Genomic DNA, 18,073 nt, shown 5'->3' with positions numbered 1-18,073 from the left:
TTATGGTATCGGTGTATAATTGGAATTTTCAAAAGACTCTTCGTCGCCTCCTCGGGATTTACTATCTAATCTTAATTCTGCTAGTCTCTGTTTAATACTGTTTGGTCTGTAACATATAAAAAATGACATTAATTAAATAATATAATGTAAAACAATACTTTTCAGATGACTTATCAGTTAACTAAAAATTATTTTAAAAATTGCACACAATAATGATCTTGTTTTGTCCGTGACGAAGCTATTATAAAAAGTATTTAATAAAAAATTGACAAATCTCATCGGAAATATCATATTATCGGAAATCATTACATAGTATAAAACAAAGTCGCTTCCCGCTTGTCTGTATGCTTAGATATTTAAAACTACGCAACGGATTTTGATGCGGTTTTCTTTAGTAAATATAATGATTCCAGAGGAAGGTTTATATGTATAATACGTGCATAATATAGAAGAGGAACACTGATAGTTTTGGCACCCGTGCGAAGCCAGAGCGGGTTATATAAAGAGGTGATTGTATTGTAAAAACAAACAAACGAGCTCTACAGACACCTATGTTTATGTATGGAAACATATTTTATATCTTAATCGAGATATTTAATATATCAGTACCTATCAGAAAAATACGAAGTGACGACATGGTCCGCGGAGACAGATTGTCGCTGGTAAGTAGCGGCGCTGAGGTTGCTTTGCGGGATTTTGTAGATGCGTACGCAGCGACCGCTGTTCTCTGGTAGCACTAGATGGAAAATTTATATTTTAGCTTTTGTAAGACTTAATTAACTAGTTTTATCAATTGCAACTTTTTGTTGATGAAATTTATTACATATTTACGTCAAGTTATAGTAGTACTTGAAACGAAGTATAAATTGTACAGATGTCTTATTATTTATGAATTTCGCATCGTATCGCATTCAGCCTGTAACATCCCACTGCTGGGTATAGGTCCACACTACACCACGGTGCTCCACTGTGGATTAGCGGATATGTTCTCTAGTATGATAACGATCGCTATGAGGTATTTATGATAACAACCGGGACCGACGGCTTAGCGTGCTCTCCGATGCACGTTGGGGAGACCACAAGGACAGACATCAAAACCGGTAAGAAATATTTGTACTAATACAAATATTCATCCCGAGCGGGAATCGAACGATTTTAAATTATTACCTATTGTACAAATGAAAAGTTCTAATTAGTAATTTTTATACTTATGTCTTTTCTCACTATAATAAAAACAAAGAAAATCAGCATTCAGTCTCGATCGAGTTTTGCAAGTGTCTAGGTGCATCGAGAACTTTATATTGTAATATGTATTTTGCAATATTTATTCGTTACGTACGTTTTTTTTTTTTACTTTTTTTATACCTAAGTATCGTGTAAAAAACAAAACATAATACATTTGATGAGTCTAACAATGAGAAATAAACAATATTTCTACCTTGAGGTGAAGTGGGTGGTGAGATGGGTGTCATTCTCTGCAGCGGAGGGCGAATATTCTCCTGTTCAGACGATATCGAGCTGCTGCGACTAGACGCCGAGTTGTTTTCAGAAGTTCGGCTGTTGTGAGCCGGGTCAGATCTTAATAAAAAGATAGGTCAAAAAGTTTGTTAACAGCTTTCCACCTAAAGCCTTCGTTACTGATTTTGAAGAATCTGGATAAAGCTTTTTAAATCTAGTACTCGTACTTACGGGTGAAATTAATTTATTCAAAATACTGTATTTCTAAAAAAGTTAAGGCACCTTTTTTCAGTTGCAGTTGACGCGTAAACTAGTTGGCGCAATATATAAAGTTTTGATACGAAGTCGTTTTTTATTTCATAGCAATATGGTTTTAGGCTTCTATCGGATGTTTTACGCTAAATAACTAATATATTGTGCCTAAGCTACTGATGCTATTTGACTGGTTTTTGTATATAGCTTAGAAATGGAACATAGCATTTAGGAAAAAAGCAATCATTGCTTTTTTTCTAAATGCTCTATGTACATTGAAAAGCAGCAATTTAAAAAAAAATGATGAAAATAATTTTAAATTTTGAGCTCAGCCGTACTTGTTATCAGCATCGTCGTCATCAATAGAGTAAGGCCCGGCCTTGCTCATTTGGCGTACGAGCTCGTAGTTGTCGTGCAGCGCAAGGCACGGGTCCACCTCGCGCGATAGAGGAATGTATTCAGGTGCGCACGCTACGTAGAATATGTCCTGACAAGAATAAATTCGGTTAGCTATACTTTATAAGTGATTTCAAAATAAAGAAGGCTGTTCCAAATTCTTCAGGTTTTTTTTTTGTTTGTTGTATCATAACTTTTTACAGGGTATACCGATTTTCATGATTCTTTTTTATGATTTTTGATGCTTATCATGTATCCCTTTTAAATTTGATCGAGATCTGGCGAGTACTTTTTGAGTTATCCTTTATTATGCGTATTTTATTGACTATTTAATCGACTATATTTTTTTTTGTTGACTCGTTGAAATCCGGTATGGATACCTTCAGCCCGGGGGAGCTCGAGCCATCCATAACGAATTTTCTCTTTCTTCTTGCCTAGAGTGGGATCACGAAGACGCTATACACTTCCTCGACTACCTGCGTCCCATTACTGGTCGATGTAATTGAAGTCGGTGTTTTTGCGAACAAACACAATTATTATGTTTTCGCTAATTGCACAACTGAATATGCAATTTTCTTATACTGTTCAAATCTAGACTAGCCCGATTGGGGAAGTACCTCTTTCTTACAGTAGATCACAGCTAAATAATACTGTTTTCAAGCTATATTATGTTCCTGTTGGTGAGTAAGGTAACCAGAGCTCCTGGGAGGGATTGTGGGTAGGGTCGGCAATGCGCTTGCGATTCTTCCGGTGTTGCAGGCGTCTATAAGCTACGGTAATTGTTTACCACCAGGTGAGCCGTACGCTTGTTTGCCGACCTTGTTTTATAAAAGTAAAAAAAAAAATATACCAACTTTGTTACAACTTTACAATTCACTTGTTTGAGTATTTTTTCGAATAGGTAAGCGTTGCAACGGATAAAATAAATTTTTAATGTTTTACTATATTCAAATAGAACAATGTTAACTTACTCTTCGTCCACATAGAATTTTCAGTCCTGGTATACAAGCGGCGTGAACTAACGATCCGTTGGCTACTAATCTTATTTCTAACAAGTCTTCTGCAAACGCCATGATGTAAGGAAACGCACACACTGCAAATAAAAAGCTTAGTTATTACTACAGAAGTAATTTTGACTTTTTGTTATTTTTTTACTAATATATTGAAATCTTACCGACAGCCGTGGGAACAGTTGTCCAATGAAAATCATATTCACTATCGCTTTCTAGGCCTTTGTTTGTAAGTCTTTCAAAGTGACAAGTATCTGGAAAAAATATTTTAATGTGTGATTCCTACGAATTACAAGTACATTTACTGATATAATCTACTCTATGTACTATGATTCATAGAACGAGACTATTAAAATTTATTCAGAGGAAATTTTTGAAAAAGATAATTCCATGATATAAATTTTAATGACAAACATTATTTTTGGTCTATTAAATAAATAAGATATCTTCGATGTTTCTTACGGTTATAGCACAGTATGATTTGTCCGTCCCTATCATCACCGATACGTAATGCATTGACTAGTGCACCTCGACGAGGAATATTATCATCAGATCCATCGGCTCTCTTGATGGTCTAAAATAAATAGTAATTTTTTTAGATAGATGCTATTATTATTTTTTTCTTGGTACTATTTCTATATAGTATTTCGTTAGCAGCCTCTACCTGTCCAGCGCTCAATTCTAATAGTTCCCAGTGGTGCTTGTAGCCTACGACCATTACCCCAAAATCGCCATCCATAAGTTTTATTAATATAGGGGACTCACTTAGTTGGATGTCCTAAAATTTAGAAACAAGAAGAATTAATAAAAAATAACGATTGTCAGTTCAGGAAGAAAAAAACATTTGCTAAAAACTTTACCTTGATATGCATATACTCGAAGCCCATTTCATTATCTGCGTTTGGTTCTTCAGATAGTAAAAGAACTCTTCTTCCAATTGCTACTGCTAGTAAGGTTTTCCCGCTTTCTCCTGAAAATAAAAACGTATTTTTGTATGTGCTTGTTTTTCGTTCTTATTCTAAGAGGAATCTAAATCTTAAAGTAAGGTAGAGCACAGCAGGAAATTTCCTGCTCAAAATATAGAGCAGCCCGACTGGGATAGTATCTTGAGCTTACAGAATCACAGCTAGATCACGGCTAAATAATACTGTTTTCAAGCAGTGTTGTGTACCTGTTGGTGAGTAACGTGACAAGATCTTATGGATGGAATTGGGTTGCGAACCCTATTCCCAAATTCCCACGCACTTGCGATTCTTCTAGTGTTGCAGACGTCTATAAGCTACGGTAATCGCTGACCATCAGGTGAGCCGTATGCTTGTTACCGACCTAGTTATAAATACAAAAATTAATAAATAAAAATTACAAAACGTGAGCATACGTGTTACAGCTGCAGTTTGGTGGTCGTGGTTCCGTTCAATTTTATGTGGGGATATTTAAAAATTTACAAGAAATTCGCTATCACCATGTGAAAAACATCCCTTTTTAACCAGTAATGAGCATGGGAAGTAAGAGAGCGGTTACTTTGTTCGAGTATGTCAAAGAAGTGCGCGGTCTTGGTGCGCGGCAGGCGAGCGTGCTTGCAGTCCGGCAGCGGGCGCATGGCCCAGGCGCCGGCGGCGAGCGCGGCCAGCGGCAGCGCGTACACGCCCGCGCCGCCCGCGCCGCCCGTCGTGGAACCGCCGCCCGCGGACACGCGCGCGCCCACGCGGAACAGCCCCGCGCGCTCCGTCACGCGCGCCGACCGCACGCAGCCCTCCCAACGTAAGACGACCTTTGTTGTACCGCTCTCTGCAAATTTTAGTTTTTAAATTGGTTCGTCAAGGCAGACTCGAGGTATTTATCTGGGGTACGGGTCTTGACAGGATACACGACATTTGCCGGGTTTCCCTCACCGGAGCACGTTGTCTCCGAGCAATTTTCATGTCAATTTTCAATTGGTGATTGTGTAACTGTTTTCTAGACACATTGAGAAACAATGAGAATATTCTCTAATCTAAGGTTCCCAAATATACGATTTCTTATTGAAAAACATATTTTTGAAGTAAAACTGGTGAATGCGTGACGAGAGCGTTACGTAGTTATTATATGTTATAAAGTAGAAATTTATGTCAGTTTATTATTTTATAAGCTCACCTTCTAAAATATATGTATTTGAAGTAGTAGATAACAATAAACGTCCTTCTGCCAGTTGTTCCGCACACACAGGCGTAGCAGGTAGAGGTGCTGCACGCCATAACTTTCCCTCCCACGGAGCGCGCCGAGATCCTCCAGAACCTGATAACAGCAACATTTTTAGCTGGTTATTATTCAGTACGCAATTTTCATAGCGAAAAACAAAGACTTTATGAAAGTAACGCAATGTTTGGAACAACCATTTTTAGTCACAAAAAGGTTTACAACTGAATTTAAACTTTTTAACCAGTTTTTGTTTGTTATAGCTTAAAAATGGTATGTAGCTACCGAGGTTCAATTTAGTGATTTTAACCTTCTGTAACATTTACAACTACCGTAGCTATATCACCCTAAATATAAAATTATTTAGATATTTTGTGATGTTTTGATGAGGATTTTGGGGTGATGGTTGTAGGCTACAAGCTCCACTGGAAAGTATTAGAAAAAATATATAAAATTGTACAGATATATCTTAAACGTCGTGTGTAAGATTTAGTGTGTAACTATGAGGGTGACATGTTCAACCTGTGAACAAACCCTCTATAAAAAAAAGGTAAAAAAAAGTATTAGAACTGAGCGCTAGACAGGTAGAGTGTGCTAACTAAATACTATATAGATGATCCTTTAAGAAAATAATAATTGTGTTAAAAAGTTTACCAGTGGAAACCAAACTCGTCGGTGCATCTCCACGTAGAACCGCATCAAGCTTCAGCGCCTGACCCACGTGTAGGAACCGCTCAGTGCGTGCCGCCCCCGCTCCGCCCGCACCCGCCCCGCCTGACCATACGTCTGATAAAGCGCGACGTGAGAGCATTGGCTGCAAAAAAGTGTTTAAAAATTTATATTGTAGTGTCAAGTATTATATGGTGTTAAACTATTAACACGAGTTTTTCAGTATTTTCGATATCTGTATAGCTAATCTTAGCTTGGATAATATTTAATTATACTTTTATATCATATTGCAATTATTATTGCTAAGGAATAACAATTTTTGATAAAATTTAAATCATACCACTTTGTGATCGGAACAATGTTCAGCGTATATATCTCTTATCAGTGTATCCAGAGTTCGCTGCCTCTTTAGTGCAAATGTTGGAGTTTGGAAAGCAGCTTTTTCGCCGTTCATAAGTTTAACCTGTAACATTTTAAGTACTTTTAGATTCTTGTTATTTCCTTTTAATTTTAATCATTTGTATACAAACTGCCTAATGAAACGTGAAATCTCTGTAATTCCCTAAACGAATAACTCAACGCTCCCAATCGCTCTTTAATGATGTAATTTTCCTTCCCGGATAATAAAATTACCGTTACTAAGTCCCCACGCAACTTGGGTCATTAAAGTAATTGTTTAAAGGCCTCCAGACCTCTTACCCATCCGATATGTAGTTATTTTTGTGATCACAAAATTTAAGATAATATATTAAAAGTGCTTAAAATATATTAATTTATTAAGTATTAAAAACTATATCCATAGTTTGTATTTGTATGTTCTAAATAAGAATTGAACTTGCACGTTGAAGTTACTCAGCTATTCACTTTTAAGTACAAAAGTTTGCAAGTTAAAACGTGAATAAAGTTTAAACGAATAATATTTCAGCATATTATGACAATACCATATAAAATATTAGTTTCTTGCATTCTACATTCAAAATGTTGCGTTATTTCACAGGAAGTTATGAAAGAAGTAAGAAGTTATATTTCATTGGCTAGCTAATTTCACGTTGCTAACTTCTTCTTCGTTGACTAGCTAACTTCAGAGTGTCGGTTTTTTTTAGTGATTGCGCGCATTAGAAAAAATTTACTCTTACCATTTTTTCCTAACACGCCAAAAGAAGTATAACTTTAAAATTAAAATATGAATGCAGAGTACACAGATTTTAGACATTTCACGAAAATTGATTAGAGATGTATTGTTTCGAAAAATTAAATAATTGGTACTATAATACTCACAAGCAAAAATTCCCTAAATAATTGTGGATCACTGAAGATCGGTGGGCAGGGCAATGATGGACCAAATGGCGGTACAGTGTCGTCCGTATACACGCTTAGCCTGTATCCTTCACCTTCCACTTCAGATACCACGGCAAATATATCTGATTACAATTTAGGAGACTTATGCAAATTAAACAGTATTTCACATACGACAAAAGTTAATTTCCTATCTCTCAAGATTTTTTGTTCACTAATCTTAGTCCAATGGGTCTAAAAAATATTATATTAAAAAACTACTGGGTCAAAACTAAATCATTTTTTTTAGTATAGAAAATGGTAGTTGTAGGGTGGCTAGGTACTAATCAAACCCCAAAATACTATGTGCTAGTTCAGCTTTGTTTTCGAGATATAAGCCTGTTAAAGTTTAGCAATCCGCTTACGCTAAGCTCATTGCGTAGCGCTAGGTACCCTTAATTTGACCGCCTAAATAACATGGCGACTAGTCCAGTGGTGAGTCAACGCAAGGTTTATTCGTGAAAATTTGGTTCGATTTTCCGTTTACTTTATTTTTATTTCTTTTTATTTTTTACTTTTGTTTTTAATCATTGTTACAATTCATGACAACATCCATGTAATCCAACGTAATCCTTTCTGCCTTGTTAATTTTGTTTCCTCAAAGGATCGAAGGAGGTATTTTTTCGTTAGCTTAAAAAACGATTATTATATCGCTATTCGCTATTAGCTTAAGTCGAATGATATGTTGTTAATTTCACTTAATAACTAAATGAAAACATTTGATTATGTAAAGGATACGAGTGAAATGACTTTTAACACACTGGGGATTGAATGTATTATGAGCGGCGTCTTCCGTGAACACTATGTTGACGATGTCGTTGCCGATGTGACGCTTCCTCTCCAGCTGTATACAGGTTACACATATATTACAAACTACTAATTTTATTAAATTAGTACTTTTATAAGAAGAACTGAACATAATGTAGTACATATTATACAAGAGTACTTCAATATCTTTCATAGTTTCAAAAGCTATTTTTATGAGTGTCTTTATGTCAGGTCTTCAGCCACAAAGAACTTTTTAGGTACTTGTGGTGAGATAATTGTGTTTGCTTGCAAATGAAAAAAAAAACGATTTCAATTACATGAACTAGTAATACAACGTAGGCTGACAAAAAAAGAATTATAGAAATCGGTCTACCCAGTAAAAAGTTGTGACGTATAATACAACGTTGATCGCCGAAAAAATAGTCAAGTAAAATACGCATTATCAGCGATAGCTCAAAACGTACTTTTCAGATCGCAATTAAATTTAAATGAGACCAGATGACACGCACCATCTTTCGTTAAAAAATCATTAAAATCGGTCCACCTGGTTAAAAAAATACAGTCGAATTATGAATTTCCTCCTTTTTTGGAAGTCGGTTAAAAATACATGAATTGAGAACCTCCTCCCTTTTTTAAGTCGGTTAAAAAAGGTCAAAGTTTGCCCAAAAAATTCTACTTACTGTACCAGATTCTAGACGCTCAGACATAAGCTATTTAGTATCTAAATGTATTCAAGCGTTCAAAACGCTATATTTATGAAGAGATTAGGTCAGATTTCTTACCAGGTATTAAACAATTCTAATTATTTGATCACTTCCTAAAGTACATCACAAAATATATTGCGAAATGGCTGTTGGCCAAATGTAATTTCCAAAATTAAGTGGATAGGTACTTTGTGCAAGTGATGCATTTGATGATTAAATGTGTGATATCAATTTCAGGATATTATCGACGATTTTATTGGAATAATGGATATAACATTCAAAGTGCTTGTTTTGCCGGTTGCTGAGAAACTTATCTGACATATAATGTTATCTATCGAAATGAAAATATAAAAGTGAGTTTATCTGACAGCCATAAATGAACACTTATTTTCCATTTATTTATTACGAAAAGACAGTTTTAAATTTGTAAGTGTAATGCGAAAGAAATAAGAAGAAGGATTGATCATGCTCTCGTAAATAACGATCTCTACTTTTAACGAACATTTAGTAAATAAAGTTAATGAAGACATCGTAAGGAAGAGGATTTACGATGCTGATTTTTTGAAAGTTATGTAACTGCTGAGCCTTCTTTTCCATCTGTACAAAGCTTTTTTAAATCTATACGAAGCTTTTAACTTGTCTTTTTATTCGCAAAGTGGCTAAATGACCTAAATTGTTTCGGAGAGAACTTTGTTTTCAGCAAAAACATTCAGATAAAATTGGTTATAATCCAATTTAGAGTAGGAACACATTTTGCTTGGGATTAAATGCGCAGTCGCTTATTACAAATGCGCTATATACGGTTTGTTTTACTAATTATTTTCTTTTTATTTTGATATTATAATGATCATATTGATAACTAGTACGTTTAAATTAAAATGTTAAATATATTATAAGTTATAATTAAAAATTATAAAGGTGCCTTTTAAAGTTTAGTAAGAATATCATAATGTGAATATTTGGGGATATTTTAGTACAAACCTGTTGTTTGTTGTCTTTCGAGAAGGGCAACATTGTGGAGACATGGAACATTATTTCGTGTCCTTGGTGCATCGTGTAAATGGAATGGCTACCGGTCATGTCACCTGTAAACAAATACAATGTCTATAACGTTGGGAATGATCTTGTTTTGCTTGATATGTTTTGTAACGGCTAAACGGTAAGAAATTGATTTAAATGTAATGTTAAACGAAACTGAAAAAAAAAAACATAGAAAGATTTTAATTCGTTATTTCAAGGAATTTGTCAGATAACGTTTATTTCTATTTCTAGAAATCATGGCCATAATTTTATTTAACTCAATATTCAGTCCAGTCTAGAAATCTCACCTTTAACATCAAGGCCACCTCGAAAGCGGTTCCAACCTCTTAATCGAATCTTGTCCCCCAAAAGTGAAATAAATCGGTCCCATTTCTCGTTGCCCTTCTCTGAAAGGTAAGGCTTTATATAATTATTGGAATAAAAGTTTTTCAAATTGATTTAAATATTCTATAAATAAATTTGATTTATTTTATATGTTTCGACATTTGATTAACATGAATTAGTTTTTACCGACAAGTATTAATTTCCTATTTGTATTATATTATATACTTTAATTACGCATGTATTACACATCTATATAAATGTTAATACAAAGTTGATTGTACACCGACATTCTTATCTGATTAGGCTGTTTTCAACTACATACGAAGGATACGTATAACCATAAAATATTATTGTATGAAATGCTATGGAAAGGTAACGTGAAAAAGTTACGGTTAGAGTAGACGCAGCACATTTATTACAATCTTCAAACTTAAGATAACTTGAATAAATGATGGCAATAAAGTCAACGGTATAAATTACGTTTTATTGCGACTTCTGATTCATAAAATTTCCGAATTTATCTTGGTTCAATTGTTTTATTATAATCGTAGTTAACGGCAGCTTTACCCGTTTATGCTTAATACTTTAGCTCATATCCATCTCGTACATGGAGAAACAGGCCTATGATCAGCAGGAGTGTCGGAGGCCGAATAAATAGACCAGAGTACATACAAGTTATTTTTTGTAAGAGTAATATGGATTATATTAAATTATATTCAGTCATTTTTTTTCATTTGTTATGTTTTTTTTTCTCGAAGTGTAATATCTATAAGCTAATACATAAATTGAGAGGTCTACTTTATTAAAGACAATGGCGAGAGTAAATTAGATTGATTGAATGGAACAACAGATGGGGACTAAATATAACAACACATACAGACATCCAGTATAATGTAGACGGGAGTTCAGTAAAGATACCCCTTGTACCAATGGGGCGGCTTCATTATTTGTATATATAATTATATTATAGTTACTTTATATTTTTTGTAAGGAATGATTAATTTTTTAGACATGTAACCTTGATTTTAAACTATCATATTTAAATCTTAAAGCTTAAGTTATTGATAAAATAAATAATAAATTGTATATGAGTTATATAAAATACCTTGCAAGAAAATATATTTTTCGTACCACTTGCTCAAAAAAGTGACATTCTATGCCATAAAAAGCGAACATAACAATAGTCATTTTTAATCTGTTAAAAAAAAGGGGAAAAAATATTGTACTGAATTTCATTCATCCTCTAGGGGGAGAATGTGATTTAAATTTGGAATACTTACTGAAATATATACTGAACTACATCAGCTGTGTTTACACCATTGAGTTTGTATATAAAGCATTATACATCTTTTTGAAAAAGGAATACGCATTTATTATGCAGTTATGATTATTAAATAAAATTAAGAAAATCGACGAGGCCGTATAAGCTTTCCGACAAAAAAATATTAGTCTAGGAATTTGCCGCGTTTTTGTTTTCTTCAAATGCATAAACGTTAAGTTTATTTTAATTTATTTTTATAAATAAGTTAATATTCTTAACTTTTACTTTTAATTGTCATTATTTTTAATAAATGCTTATCTCATATTATTATTGTGTTAATTTTTTCGCAAATGGTACAAAAAGTAGAGTATTTTCCTTGGTGATAAAGCTGTCTTAGTCTTGGGGGAACTTAAATCCCTCGCTTCACTCAGGACTCGTCTTAAATCACGAGCGAATCCCCTTGGTTAATAATCTACTATTTAAAATACGCGAAATGAAAGTAAACCTATTGTTATTTGGAATCACTAATGTAATAATAATATCTCCTGCAAAAATTATTAAGAAATTAAATCAAATATTTTATTGATATAAAACACAGTACCTGGGTGACCGAGCTTAGCTCGGTATTTTTAGTAAATCGTGTTTTTTGGAAATAATAGTTAAATCGACGGGTGCAAAGTAAAAAAAGTTAACTACAATTTTGAGATTTTTTTTATTGCAGTAACTAACTAAAAACTTTATATTTTACAACATGGCAAAATAAAAAATACAAATATCGCCTCATTTCATGTACTTTTGTCAAGTAAAAGAAGACAACTACTGCTGTTTTGTAAAATTACACGACGTACATGCGTTCAACTACCGCTTGGCCGCTTTTACGCAGTCCGCGCGAGGGGCGCACGTTCATTCCTATTGTGTCATCAGTCAGATGTCATGCGCTTCACCGGCCGGCAACAATGTTTGTTTGTTTTTGATTTTACGTATTAAGGTTTGTGTGAAAGTATTATCATAATAATAAACCATTTTAAGACATCACAATAGACATGGCAAGACGTTTTTGGAAATTTTTGGAATTGGAAAAGTCATACTTTTTACACTTACTGAAATATATGGAACATCTTTATTAAATCCAGATTTATTAATTCCCATGTAGAAACGACCAAGTGGTAGTTAATTCAGTTGTCATATTTTTAAGCACAATGTAGAGGCAGATAACTGCAATATCTCGTAAATTAAACATAATTAGAAGAAATGAAATATACAATTGTTTGTCTTTATAAAAAATATAGCAGTGATGAAAAATTCAACAAATTTGGTTTAAAATTGACAAAATGGGAGCACTTTTTCCTATTTTGCGCTCTCCTGAAATGTTGCTGTTTTGTATATAACTCTTTTTACTTTGCACCCGTCGAAATACGAATTACATATCTATTTATAATAATAATAATAATCTTTATTTCGGAAATAGCCCATATAGTGTTAGTAACAATGTTGCTTATAATCTAATGTTAGTACAATTACAAACCTTAAATAATTGCATTCTAACAAATTTTAAAATAACAATTACTATAATAATGTTTATTATTAATAATAATAATTTTATTATATTAATGTAAATTATATTTTAATTATTACTTTATTCATTTATTTACCATTTCATCATCATTATTAACAATTTGTAATTAAGGAGTTAAATACAAAAAATTAAAACATAAAATACAAAATAGTCATTAAAATATATATATCAAATTAATCAATATCAATCATTGCTCTTTTCACTCTTCGTCCCTTTCATCCATATCGTATGTAATGCTAACTTTAATGCTAATAAATAAAATATAAATAATATTTTTTTTAGTGACAGTAATAATTATATTTTTTATATAATATATTATATTTTTTATATATAATATAATTATTACTGTTGTTAATAATATATACAAATATAAAAAATTAAAAATAAAAAAATAATAATGATAAAATATGAATAATATTTTTCGATTTTACCAAGATAATAATAAATAATTGTGTTTGCACGCAAACGAAGAAAAACCGACTTCAATTATATCAACAAGAAATACAACGTAGGTAGATGAAAAATATTCAAATAAATACGCATTATCAAAGATTACTCCAAAAGTTGTAATCAGATTTCGATTAAATTTAAATGTGACCACATGACACCCAGTAAAAAGTTATGCGGATTTTCGAGAGTTTCCCTCGATTTCTCTGGGATCCCATCATCGGATCCTGGTTTCCTTATCATGGTACCAAACTAGGGATATCTCATTTTCAACAAAAAAAGAATTATCAAAATCGGTGCGTAATTACATAATACATAATTTTTTTTATATATATGGTCGAATTGAGTAACCTCCTCCTTTTTTTGAAGTCGGTTAAAAAATAAGAACTGGCTATTTAAATAAAAAATAACGAGTGCAATTAGAAAAAAAAGAAAAAATAATAATCGATCTGGAAAGTTGAGGATTTGAACCGTGGTCTTTTCGGTCGATCGCGACCGGCCGATTTCCCACCTGAGCTATTACAACTTTATTGACAGTTGCGAAATTTACCTTCATATTCTAAAGATATTGTAGCTATTTTTTCACTCCCTAAAAACAGGGATAAAACGACATTTTCTAAAAATGAATCCTAGCTAGATGGACTTATCTCCCCCGAAACCTACTATATACTAAATTTTATGAAAATTTCCGAGATTTAGATTCTATATATATATATATTATATGACAAGGCTTAGACGTAAATGTTTCCGGATGCCCGATTCATGATTTTATTGGACTAGCGGCCGTTTAATGTGAATAGTTTCTTTTAATATGTTGTTAAACTCATGTTCTTTTACTATATTTTTTTTAACACAAAGAATAGATATAGATGTTAATAAGATATAAAATGTAAGTACTATAGTAAATACTTTACCATTTGAAAGCATTTCATCGTCGGTTCTTTGGCCTGGTTTCATTATCATAACACCTATTTTGAAATTCACGGAGCCCTCTTGTTCTTCGAGCAGCAAAACATCTTTTTGTAATTCCGGACACGCAATCTTAATTATAGGAAAAGTTATAAACTTTTATTATAATAATTTTAAAAGGCATATTATACATATATCCTTAATAATAAATCTTTACTACTTTTTGAATTTTTTTTATTATCCACTTATAACTTCTAATTGAAAAGTTAGCAACGTCCAACTCCAAATTGCTAGATAATAATTATACTTTTATTCTTCTTTAAAGAAATCTTTCAACAAAAACTGACATGTTTATACGTGCCGTGTTTTATATTAAACGAATATACACAAAAATATTATTAATAGAAAGCAAAATAAAGTAATAAATCTATACAGACAGTATTTATGTATAAAACACCACAATGCTTGACAGTAGTTACGGATTAAATGCCATACTTTTGATTGGTAAAATTTAACGGAAAACAGTTACATTAACTATTTTGCAGAAAAATCAATTAATGTAATATAGTATATATGTTTAACATATTTTAATAATCTTACCTCCCTAGGCATTTTGTCAATTCGCTCGATGGCTGTGAACTGAGCTAATATCTGTTTGAGGGTGGGCCTCGTAGGAGCTTGGCCTCCGCCGCCGCTCCATGCGCTCGCCGGGAGATATATCTTATGAGCTCCCTGTAACAATACATCGACTCCTTTATGTCACAAAGTATGACAGTTTTAAAAGGGTTCAGTTACTTTTTCACCATTCACTATATTGGAAACATCAAAAAAAATGTGCAAATTAACATACTTTTATTGAAGCTTCTTACTTTGATTAGATATTATACACTATTGGTTGTATGTATAAAAATTAAAAGCAGTCGATTGTGTAAATATTTATTTATTTATTATTATTTATTATTTACTGCTGCATAATATATATATATACATTAATTAAAAATACATATAGGAGTCATAAGAAGCTTTTGTTAACACCTCTCTTATTTTTAAAAAACTCCGCAACTTATACTTCTTAAGTTGTAATCCTTGATAGCAAGTTTTGATTTAACATAGATGTAAAAGGTTTTGGATAAGATGTGTGGATGTTTATTTCATGAAGTAGTGAAGAAGTGAATACTATACAAACAGGATTAACGATATTTTACGTTTCAGCCTGTAATATCTCACTGCTGGGCATAGGCCTTTTTCCCCATGTACGAGACGAATTAGAGCTTAATCCACCACGCTGTTTCAATGCAGCTTGGCGGATATCTTCCCTACTATGAGTAACGATCGCTATCAAGTCAGCTTAACGTGCTCTCCGAGGCACCGTGGAGAGACCGACAAGGACTGCACCAGACCCAGACCACGGCAAACATCTGTAGGGCCAATACAAATGTTTGTCATGTGCGGGGATCGAACCTACAACCGCCAGCGCAACAGCCACAAAATATCGCTGTGACACAAAATATCGTTAAACCAACGCGCAACGCGTCGTCAATCAACGATATTTATATGGAACTAGCTGTTTCCGCGACTTCGCCCGCGTGGAATTTAACGAAAAAGTTATTTTTCAGTTCGCAGAGTTATAAATAAATTTTTAAAATAAAATTAGCTTAAAATTTATACTATACTAGATTCATTCTTTATAATTGATTCTGATTCTAAAAAAAGTTTAGTGACTAAAACTTCGTATATTGTGTAGATTCTATTATATTCGTACGTATAACAAGTATAGATTATAATTAATAGTTGCGTTAATACGGCGACTTGAGAAGGCTAGCTTTCTTTTCATTCTGAGTTCCCACTTTTTTCTTTTTAGATCTTTAGAGTTTAGACCTAGGCCCATGTTTATAATGTGAAATTTTGTCTGTAGCTTTATTTACAAATTAGTGACACATGCGCTTAAGTAAAGTGACTTAATTTGTAAGTCAATTTCATTAGAACACCGTATACTTGAGAGTTTCTAGCCTTCAATTATGCAGTATTATTGAATAATATAATTTATCTACCAAATTAAAAAAGTCGACAGACAATTGGATGAAAATTTTTGCATTATTTGTAACCCTATAGAAATTAAAATAAATTAAATATTTTTAACTTTTACATTTGTGATGCATAAACCTTTTTTCTACAACAATTACACGGGTATACAATATATTGTTGCATAGATGTCGATATTCAGTTACATAGATTATATTCGCTTCGGGGAGGCTTCGGGACTGTGATGATGAGGCGTGTCATTTGTCAGCTGTCATGGGCAGTACCTATCTACCCCATCTATTTCTTTTTGGGTTAACCTCGTAGTTTAATTTGGGCTCCAATTGGCGGCAGATTGCGCAACGTCACTTAATTGTTTTTATTGACGTCGAATTACAATTTTAAAATTTCAGCTTCTCTGAAATTCTTAACTTAGTTCTTTAAGAGCTTTAATATATGTAAATGTATGTAAATTCCGGGATTATAAAGTGTTCAGTGGATTGAAACGGTATTTAGCGATTGCTGAAACATTTTTACTGCCTTCATAACTCTGTTTCTTAATCAGTTTAGTTATAAAATACTTTTTTACAAGGAACGTAAAATTTCCCAATTGTAAACATAACCAGTCTTGATTTTTAAATTGTTTTCAGGGTTATCGTCATAAAATATATTGTGCATTACTGTATTCACAAGCGAAAGAAAGGTTGACTATTTTTAAACATAGAGCATGCTAATATACTTAAACTGATATTCTATGAGCTATGTTCTGTGATTTGTTACATCTCCTATGCTCATCACATAGTAATTGATGAGGCAAATTAGGATAACATACTCACTGATATAAAGTAACGTGGATGCTAGTAAGATGAATCATGCGAGTACCGGATGATAAGTATATGCTTTCGTAACAAAGACTGACCTACAATTTTGTTCAGTCGCATGAAATCTTACATCCAGAAAAATAAAACGTTTGTCTTTCTGTATTTCGTAGGTAATCTCAATTTTGTTTATTATATTTGCCATGTATATATGCCTTTAATAACGTTAACTAGTACTCCACTAGCTCTTAAATACTTATATTTCACTTATATATCAATTCCTGGTTTTGGATATGTTTTGATCAGAGGAATATGACTAAACATTAACATATTTCATCACAGAGTGACTTTTTCCCGTAGCTACACAAAATATCTGTAGGTAACATTAGTTCCAATGCACAATGAAATTCGAACATAAGTAATGTCGTAAAGTATTCCGGATATTGTCATGTTGAAATTGTTTTACTCACAACTTCCGCAAAATCGTCATACGAGTATATACGAAATTTATTATATTAGTCAAATGTGCTGCACAAAAATTCCACATAATGTATGTTAGTTGCTGTATAATATGCGGTTTTAGAACATTACTCTTCAGAGAATATTTGATAATGTACAAGCGGTCATAGTTTAAATTGTTAGTTTTTTTAATATAGTTTTGACGTTCACATATACTGTGTTTGTACCTCTACATAGTGTGTATATGGAAACGATCTAATTAGGCGTGAGGCGTGTTTTCAATTAAACTTGAAATAATATATAATAATAAATAATGGATAACGTAGCTCCGTTCTTCTTGAAATTGCATCGTACTGTCTAAGAGTCTTTGCACCACGTAGAGGCAATTTATTTCAGATTACGATTTCACTTCCCATTCACAGGAATTTGGGCCATATCACTCGTGAAAATAG

General features: G+C 32.8%; 1 protein-coding gene across 1 annotated transcript in view; it reads right to left on the bottom strand.

Moving 5' to 3' along the window:
• LOC123662111 (GTPase-activating Rap/Ran-GAP domain-like protein 3) overlaps positions 1–18,073 on the bottom strand; it is a 95,202-nt gene continuing 77,129 nt past the window's right edge. The window contains exons 6-24 of the mRNA XM_045596998.1: positions 14,926–15,057; positions 14,331–14,457; positions 10,096–10,194; positions 9,749–9,852; positions 8,034–8,139; positions 7,239–7,381; positions 6,301–6,423; positions 5,946–6,105; positions 5,250–5,390; positions 4,638–4,904; positions 3,977–4,086; positions 3,781–3,894; positions 3,579–3,690; positions 3,281–3,370; positions 3,078–3,199; positions 2,049–2,197; positions 1,439–1,578; positions 610–736; positions 1–106 (exon numbers count right to left, since the gene is read on the bottom strand). Of these exons, the coding sequence (XP_045452954.1) occupies positions 1–106; positions 610–736; positions 1,439–1,578; positions 2,049–2,197; positions 3,078–3,199; positions 3,281–3,370; positions 3,579–3,690; positions 3,781–3,894; positions 3,977–4,086; positions 4,638–4,904; positions 5,250–5,390; positions 5,946–6,105; positions 6,301–6,423; positions 7,239–7,381; positions 8,034–8,139; positions 9,749–9,852; positions 10,096–10,194; positions 14,331–14,457; positions 14,926–15,057 (2,472 nt within the window). The remainder of the gene's footprint in view (positions 107–609; positions 737–1,438; positions 1,579–2,048; positions 2,198–3,077; positions 3,200–3,280; positions 3,371–3,578; positions 3,691–3,780; positions 3,895–3,976; positions 4,087–4,637; positions 4,905–5,249; positions 5,391–5,945; positions 6,106–6,300; positions 6,424–7,238; positions 7,382–8,033; positions 8,140–9,748; positions 9,853–10,095; positions 10,195–14,330; positions 14,458–14,925; positions 15,058–18,073) is intronic.

Source organism: Melitaea cinxia, chromosome 2 (genome assembly GCF_905220565.1).
Source record: "Melitaea cinxia chromosome 2, ilMelCinx1.1, whole genome shotgun sequence".
In the NCBI taxonomy this organism is placed as follows: Eukaryota; Metazoa; Arthropoda; class Insecta; order Lepidoptera; family Nymphalidae; genus Melitaea; species Melitaea cinxia.
The sequence above is the reverse complement of the archived record's forward strand: the minus strand, read 5'-3'. Positions and strand labels throughout refer to the sequence as shown.